This window comes from Eurytemora carolleeae, unplaced genomic scaffold (assembly GCF_000591075.1).
Source record: "Eurytemora carolleeae unplaced genomic scaffold, Eaff_2.0 scaffold2555, whole genome shotgun sequence".
Lineage (NCBI taxonomy): Eukaryota > Metazoa > Arthropoda > Copepoda > Calanoida > Temoridae > Eurytemora > Eurytemora carolleeae.
In genome coordinates, this window is record NW_019398439.1 from 1 (window position 1) to 9,144 (window position 9,144).

A 9,144-nucleotide genomic window follows, 5' to 3' on the forward strand; every position below is an offset into this window, starting at 1 on the left:
AAGCAATTGTGTTAATGGAGTTTTTAAATGTTTTTTTTTAATTCGGGGAATTTTTTTTAAATGAGGAGCAAATGTATTAGTGGAATTTAAAAATGTTTTTTTAATTGGGGCATTTTTTTTTAATTGGGGGCAAATGGGGCAAATGCGTTAGTGGAATTTAAAATGTTTTTTTAATTGGGGCATTTTTTCAAATTGGGGGCAATGGGGGCAAATGTGTTAGTGGAATTTGAAGATGTGTTTTTAATTGGGGGCATTTTTTTAAGTTGGGGGCAAAAAATTATATTGGGATCGAGAAAATCAGCAATCTTGGGAATTATATGGACCCCTGAAGATAAGTGGTGGAAACTATAAGTCTATGCAGTTTAAATATTTTTCTCTATTTATTTCCATACATCGATGATAATTCATTAACCGTATTGCTCAAAATAACTCTCTTAAAACACAATGTTACAATATACATACAATTGCGCTAATGCAAAACAAATTTAAAAAGTAATTGGATGGGTTTTAAGTCATCGTTGCTTGTGAAAACTTTTCACTTAAAAACTGAAAAGCAGGAAAAGTTTAAAATTTTTTTTTATATTCATCAAAAAATCATTATTATTAAAATTATTCAGAAACTGGAGTAATTTCTGGAGTAAAATCCAAATTACGCAGGATAACATGAAAAAAAGCTTTAATACTCCAGATTTGGTTGTTGATCTTCCAGATTTGTTGGTTGTTGATCTTCGAGATTTTGTTGTTGATCTTCCAGATTTTCTGTTTTTTGATCCTCCAGATTTGTTGTTTGTTTATCTTAGAGATGTGTTGTTTGCTGATCATCAAGATTTGTTGTTGGTTGATCCTTCAGATTTGTTCTTTGTTAATCTTCCAGATTTGTTGTTTGTTGATCCTCCATATTTGTTTGTTGAACTTCTAGATTTGTTGTTTGTTGATCCTCCATATTTGTTTGTTTATCTTCCAGATTTGTTGTTTGTTGATCCTCCAGATTTGTTTGTAGATCTTCTTGATGTTGTTGGGGATCCTCCAGAGTTGTTTGTTGATCATCCAGGTGTAGTTGTTGATCCTCCAGATGTTTTTGTTGATCCTGCAGATTTTGTTGTTGATCTTCCAGATTTGTTTGAATATCTTCCAGATGTGTTTGTTGATCCTGCAGATTTGGTTGTTGATCTTCCAGATTTGTTTGAATATCTTCCAGATGTGTTTGTTGATCCTGCAGATTTGGTTGTTGATCTTCCAGATTTGGTTGTTGATCCTCCAGATTTTGTTGTTGATCATCCAGATTTGGTTTTTGATCTTCCAGATGTGTTTGTTGATCCTTCAGATTTGGCCGTAGATCTTTTTTACACAGGTTTTCATAAGCATAATTGTTCCGTATTTCCGGAGGAATTTCCCTTTCACTGAACAAGAAATTATTCAAAAAAAATTGTTTTAATTTTCAAAATTCTAAAGTAGTAACCTTGATGTGATGAATATAAGAGATGTTGTAGCTCTAAAAGACAAAGTCATTTTAAATATAAGCTATAGATTTAAAAGGACTATCCTTGAATTGAATGAGTTGTCTGATCAATAAATACATTATGAAAAGAATGTTTTTAACTTTAGCAACAGATTGTTTTTAATTCTAGTTTTAAACACTTTTAAACCTAGAAAAACGCCAAATATTTTCCATCTTTATTTGGAGGGTCCCTTTAAATTACGCAAACAGCCCCTTTTAAAGGGAATTTTTAGATATATAATTGATATTTTTCTAAGAAACATTTTTCAGAAAAATCTTCCCTGTGATCGTTTGAGTTGCCACAGAAAACTGGGCTCGATCAGTACCGCCGTTTTGACGTTTATTAGATACAGACAAACAAGCCAAAGGAATTGAGTCTTTGCCACAAACTCTGAATTTCTAATCGCTATATCTTAACAACCCAATGTTGTAGACCTTAGATATTTCAAACTATTGATTTGGTTAGATCAAATGATCTAAGTTTGAAATATTAAAGGTTTACATCTGCAGGTTGCAAAGATATTTGCATTAGAAAATTTGAGTTTGTGGCAAAGACTCAATTCCTTTACATGAAGAAAACGATTTGAAGTCTAAACATACATAAACCTTAACAACTTAAAGATTTCTAGATTTGGATTAAAGTTTTAATGTTGACTTATTGTTCCTTAGCAAGCTGTTTCTGATAGCCCCGCTTACCCGTCTGTGAAACACGATCACATTTCGGGCCTGAAAAAGCTGAAATCATTAAAGAAATAAGTTTATTTACTGCATCCTAAAGGGATTGAGAAGAAGAATGATCTAAACTTTAAGCGAAAATTTTCCCCGCATATTTCCCTAGATATATTCGCGAAAATGTTGAAAAGAAACGATACAAAGAAATAAAAACCCATGATAATTTAAGTCGATCAAAATCTGCATAAAATATTCCTATAAATCTGTGGAATGACTATATTCTAACCTCAAGTTATGATTTTAAATAGTCCATTAAGCATGAAACCGTACAATTTTGCAGTACCATGTTTACCAAGAAACATTTTGCTTTGCAAATTGATTTGCACTTAAAGATCAAATACAAATTAGATTGCTCAAATGTCATAAAGCGTAAACAAAAACGTTGTATTCCTTATTATCTAAGAAAGAAAGGCATTAAAACGAAAGAAACTATCTTTTTGCTACATTACATTTAAACAGTAATTGTCGTTTTTTTTGCGATAACTCAAAAAGTATTGGTCTGAGGCTGTTAAATTTTTTTTTACTTTCCTGATTTTCCAAACATGTGCGCTTGTATTTTCCAAACATGTGCGCTTGTATTTTCCAAACATGTGCGCTTGTATTTTCTAAACATTTGCGCTTGTATTTTCCAAACATGTGCGCTTGTATTTTCCAAACATGTGCGCTTGTATTTTCCAAACATGTGCGCTTGTATTTTGAAGCAAAAAAGAGATTTAAATAATCAAACTTTTTAGTCAACTCATAAAGCAAAAATTAAGAATTCTCAATTTCCCATAAATTCTACATTTTATATTTTACATTTTAAAATTATGATTTTTAGGCTCTACTGTTTTACTTTGAAAATATGATAAAAATTTATGATTCATGATTCAGCCCGAAAATATTGCCAGAAAGTGTTTGCATTACCTGCATTCCTCCATATGTAGCATCATCAGTGATCAAAACACCCTAAACCATTTGTTTGCTTAATTTAATTTGTTTCAAATATTTATTTGTCTGATACTGTTTCTCAAGCTTCATTTTAATTATACTTTTAAGTAGGGATGGATTGTTTTCCCTTTTTCGAAAAACAATTGTGTCGTTTTAAAAAAGACGAAGAAAAAAGCAAAAACGAAACGATAGTTTTTTAAAAATATAGCTTTCGAAAAACCGTCGTTTTCAAAAACGATAGTTTTTCGTTTTTAAAAAAACAGTTGTTTTCAACAACGATCGTTTTTGAAAACGACCCTTCGTTAACGACCGTTTACGATGACCCTTCATTAACAATCGTTTACAACCTTTTAAAGATATAATACATTTTTTGGTTAACAAAAACAATCGGAAATCAAACAACATTTAAGACAACATTATAACCTTACCTGTCTGAAAAAAATTTAATTAATTGTCATAAAACTCAGACTTATTTTCAAAATCTTTTTCAAAAACTATCGTTTTCTGTTAAAAAACGATAGTTACAAAATCAATCGTTTTCAGAAACTATTGCTTTTCGTTTTTTTAAAAGTTCAAAACGAGTGGTTGATTTTTAAAAAAATCTTTTTTTTTAGAAAAAAAATATAACGAAACGAAAAACTCTCGTTTTTAAAAACCATTAACAATCCTGGTTATAAGTACCATAAAAATGGTTTGCAATTAAAATAACTAGTTTAAGATGATAGTTAATTTACCTCTGGCTTTGGTTTTACGGTTATTAATTTAACTCTCGTTTAGGTTTCTCCATAAACTGGTTTGAAATTAAATAAATAGTTTCTCATTATCATTAATTTACCTCTGGTTTTGGGTTCTTTATGTATTGTATAAGATTATTTCTCTGTTCATCTTTTTCTTTTTGAGGCATTTTCTCATAATTGTACATTGAATATTTTATCACTGTCCTAAATAATGTAAATTGAACATATCAAAAGTGTTTTTTTTGTGTGTACAACATGTGAGAGCAAGCAGTCAAAAGTGGGTATACTGTATATACCCATTGATCATATACAATTAAAGGGTTACCCACAAAGGATGAAATTGTAAAGATGATCTGAAACTATTAATAAATGCTGATCTCAAAGTTAAATTAAGACTTCTGTCTTGAACTAAGTCTTTGAATAGAAAATTTGATGATTTGGCAAAAATAGAAACAATTTAGATAGCATAAAATATGTCTCTGAAGTAGTATCCCTTGTGGGTAACTCTGCATATCTATCTTATTAACACTGCAAACCAAAATGATAGTATTGTAAATGGTTTATTTTTGATTTCAGGGGGCAACCTATGTCGCACACTTGAATCAGTTCATATATTTTCTAAATGAAAAATGTCATTTTCAATTGTTGTGTTATGTTCAGTGTGATTGGCTAAATTATATTCTTATATGTGAAGTACTTCATCAGAAATATGTACCTTTGATTTCCACCATTCTCCATTTTCTGCATTATCTGTTGATAAACTGAATTGGTGTCCTTTCGAACAGTAACAAGAACCACTACAGGTTCTTTACAATCTGGGTGATACTTTTCTAAAGCATCCCTTGAACAATAAGAAAATTAAAACATTTTAAGACAATATCATTAGAAATGAGATACAGGGTGTCCCACGAAACATGGCAGTTGGTATGTTGTCTAGAATGTCTTCTTCCATTATGTGTTAAGTTGTTTAATACCAAAGACAATATCAAAAAAAATAAGGAGTCATATTATAGTAAAACTAGATTTAAAAGTAAAATATACTTAACCAAATGAGTTTTTAAACGAAATAAACTGCAAACTACCTTTAATTTCTAATACAGTACATGAAAGACGACATTCAAAACTATTTACCAACTGTCATGGTTGGTTGGACACCCTGTATTACTCACAAGCTTACCAAACAATCTCTGTCTTGCCACGTGGAACGTGTATGAACTTTGGCTCATTTCCTATGTGTCATCGGCATAAAGCTCAGTGTGGTAAAAAACCAAAAACCCTCTTTTCTCTCCCATTCCCCCCCCCCCCCACATTATTGGGTATAATGCTGAAATCGACGCAACATTTTTCTAAAACAATCTAAAACCAAAACTTCCTCATCACACAACTTTTTCAGACGCCATACTGCAGGCAACAAAAGAAGGGAAAGCGCTGTTTTTTGTTTACAGAGAAAAAGCTCCTATTCAATTGATTTGTCGATCAAGTATGTGTGAGAAAATCAGAAAAAAAATTTAGGGGAAAATTATTTCATATATACCCCTGAAATTGACAAACAGCAAAAATAACACTAGCAAAAATGTTGTAGTTTTTTTTGATTGTTCAAAAATTTTGCTAGGTCTAGTGCTCTTCATAAATGTATAATTAGTCACATTTTTTGTAATTACTAAATGCCAAACTTTACTTTGAATATTAGCCCAAGGTGTTGAAATTTTTTTTTTATATGTGCTTTGAATATTTAAGTATTTTGCATGCCAATTTCCTATGACTGGATGAATGGTTCGAATGCTGTTTGCTTCGTCCGCCATGTTGAGTTGCTTGGTATGCCTTTAATTAAAATAAGGTTAAACAGTGAACCCTAGTTTGATATGTTTAATTTTGTCTTTTTATTTTACCTGAGAAAGATGGTGGATAAATCAGCAATATTTTGAGCATTTCGCAGGTTTTTGCTATAGATACAACAACAAGCGATTACCTTGATTCAAGGACAAAAATGTCTTTAAATCTATTTTCAAAGGGTTTTCAAAAATGTAAGTTTTAGATCTCTAGCTTAGCACTTTAGCAAATGCCATGACATCTCAAGGTGATAATATCAAAAATAATCGTGCCAGGGCAAAACAGTCTTGTTGAACAAAATCATGACAAACCCTCTTAAATCCTCTTGAAAGTCGTCTTTATTAAGATTTTCTCTCCGGAGACTGAACATACACACCAAACCAAACCTTTCCATACCTCTGTCAATTCATAAACAAAAAAATTCAGAATCCACGTTGAAGTGATATAAATCAAAATCATAAAACATCTTTTAACCCAGCAATTATTTTCAGAAGTTAACCATGTTTTATCCTTCAGCCTATCACTCCTCTTTTGTGTGTTTTAAGACCAAATAGTAAGTTTCACTTATACCCTAAATATGTACAATGTAAACTTGCAACCAAACAATATTCAAAATAACATCATTACAATCGTTTATTGATTTATCATTTTTTATAAATATATACCCTGCACATTTAACAACATTAAAGCTTTGTCATTTCATTATTTGTATTTTCTTAAGTTCATTCCTCTGTCATTTTATAAATATATACCCTGCATTTTTTATAACATGTTAAACATTGTCAAAACATTATTTAGGTTTTCCAGGTTTGCACTAACGCCTTCAATTGCAAGAGAGAGAGATTCAACCTTTACAGCCAACATTTACAACCAAATTTACAAATAAGCGAACAAAGTCCAGGACATATGTCAACAAGTCTGTTTATACATGGTTAAAAATAAAATCTCCTTTAAACCTTTATTTTCCTGAACAAAAAAAGGTGGAAATTACATCATTCCAACTCAAAATACAAAGGAACAAGACGACTCAACTAAGTGCTTGTAATGAGTAATCAATGGTTGCCTGAGTATAGGAAAATGGAAGAAGTATGGGTGAGACTGCATTTCTTCTTTCCACTAAACAAGTAATACACAGTTCAAGACAAGAATAACTCTAAAGAAACCAGCAATCACTAACTGTAGACATAATTTCGAGCAACCCATGGAGGCCGAATTTAAAGAATTTTAGCTGCAGATTTAATTAGAGCCACTACTCAAATATGGTTGGTTCCGCTTAAAATTGTATTCAATGTTTCAAGATTTAAGCAGGCATTCAATTGAAACCAGTTTTGGCGGATTTGCAACGCAGCTCAAATTCAATAAATTGGGACTCTGATTACACAGACCCAATTCACAAGGCCCAGTTCCCTATTGACCTTTATATGCATATATGAGGAGGTCTGTTCTGTCTTCAATGAGATAGTGTCTGTCAATTTTATTCTTTGTTTCTCTGCATAAATCTGGAAGTTACTTTTACAAAGAATCCAGAATTAAAAATTATAAAGGGGAATGTCCACATTTCCACACAGAGGGTGGGGGGGGGGGGGCCTTCTGACTTTGTCTTATAATTAAAAACTAAAGTGGGGGGAAAAATAATTAAAATATTTTTTCCAGCATTTTACAAACATTTTTTCAAAAACTTTGTATTAGGTCATATGGGGTGTTTGAAGTCATTGGGTCGGGACACTAATTCTGGACTCTATAATCCATTTCCCACTCTTCTTATACCATTCCCACCCCCCTTTCCTGCATTTTTACAAAAAATATTGGATTTATTTCCATTTGATAAATCATGATATACATATAATACTATTCAAAAGATTAAACTTATATAGATAGCTAAGAAAATCATTCTTAATAAATATAATAATAATTTATCTACAATATTATCTTACATTTAAGTTAGATGATGGATCACTGAGCTTAGAATAAAGAATTATTTTAAAAACATTTGTAAACTTTGAAAAAAAATAGATTAATAAACTATATAAATCATAAACACATTACAAAGTTTTTTTTTAAAACTGCCTAAAAAATAAGAGAACAATTATTTTCCCCCACTTTTTTGACTTAAAACTAGATCACAATTCAGGTCTGCATGCAAAAAATCAGAGAGAAAACTCTAGTAATAAAGTCAGAAGGCTTCTTTGGCCTTTAGGAGGGGTATAAATGCGGGAAATGGTATAAGGAGAGGGGGAAATGCATTATAGAATCCAGAATTGAGTTTCTCGACCCAATGTTGATGACATTAGACACCCCACATGGACCTAACACAAAGTTTTTGAAAAAATGTCTGAAAAATGCAGAAAAAACTAAGTAAAACTTATTTTTTCCTCCATTTTGCTTTTTGATTAAAAAACTAGATCATAATTCAGGCCTGCATGCAAAATATCAGAGAGCAATCTCTAAAAACAAAGTCATGGGGGGGGGGGTTTGTATGGAAATGTGGACATTCCCCTGTAAAATAAAAGCCAAAAGAAAAATTATAGTAACAAATAACAAATAACAAAAAAACTAAATACTGAACACAAAAATCAAAAATCAAATAAAAATAAGATGTTAATTTTAAGAGAAAAACAGGAAACTCTAATAACATAATGCTTAATGAGTTTTTTTTGCATGAATCTATTTGATATGTTCCAAATGAGAATCAGTTACTTGAGATGACTTTGTGAAATGCTCTCAGAATTAAAAGTACATTACCTGATTAAATTGACTCCCACCCTTAACCATTTTATCTTTTGTTATAGTTGAGGGCCTTAGGGCCAACCATACATGTCGTTCTAAATATAAGGCAAATACTGTATTATATACAGGGTGAGTCAAAAAATAGTGTGATTTGCAGCGTCTGGTGCAAAATTGTACCCTTTTTTGTGCAACTCTCCTGTATGGTGTTTTTTTCAATATTTTTTGAATTTTTGTTTTTTGGTATTCCAATGTCTCAAAAAAAAAAAAAATCTGCGAACATTTATTCTCTCAAAATCAAAAGTTCAGAAAAGCAAAAATTTGTATATGAATTATTTCAATCAAAATCTAAAATTTTTTAAAGATTAAATCACAAAATCACAGAAAATTCGCAAAATTGTAATGAGAAAATTTGCAATTTTTAGTTCTAGCCTAATTTTTAAGGAAAAGTTGTTTTTCGATGGCACTTTAGGTTTCAACTGAACAGCGTATATTTAAAAAAGGAACTAGAAAATTTAAATAACTATAAGGAAAAAATTGTTAAAAACAACTCAGGCTAAATAACGTAGCGTCCATACAAATTTAGAAAGTTGCAACATTCAACTGGGATTGTAAAATAATAAAGGATTTTCTAATTTTTATATCTTTGTAACCCAATGTTGTAGTCTAAAATATGATAAAAATTCAATGCAA

The 9,144-nt window shown here is 30.8% G+C and overlaps 1 protein-coding gene across 1 annotated transcript; it reads right to left on the reverse strand.

Moving 5' to 3' along the window:
• Positions 1–274: 274 nt before the first annotated feature.
• LOC111717376 (probable serine/threonine-protein kinase DDB_G0271682) lies at positions 275–8,633 on the reverse strand. The gene is made up of 11 exons (XM_023492875.1): positions 8,470–8,633; positions 6,791–6,843; positions 5,787–5,840; positions 5,658–5,718; positions 5,075–5,130; positions 4,613–4,738; positions 3,996–4,101; positions 3,137–3,178; positions 2,163–2,224; positions 1,460–1,492; positions 275–1,400 (listed from the first exon to the last, which is right to left on the reverse strand). Exons 1-11 carry the CDS (start codon positions 8,497–8,499, stop codon positions 863–865), a joined length of 1,161 nt encoding a protein of 386 aa, XP_023348643.1. The 5' UTR covers positions 8,500–8,633; the 3' UTR covers positions 275–862.
• Positions 8,634–9,144: the final 511 nt, after the last annotated feature.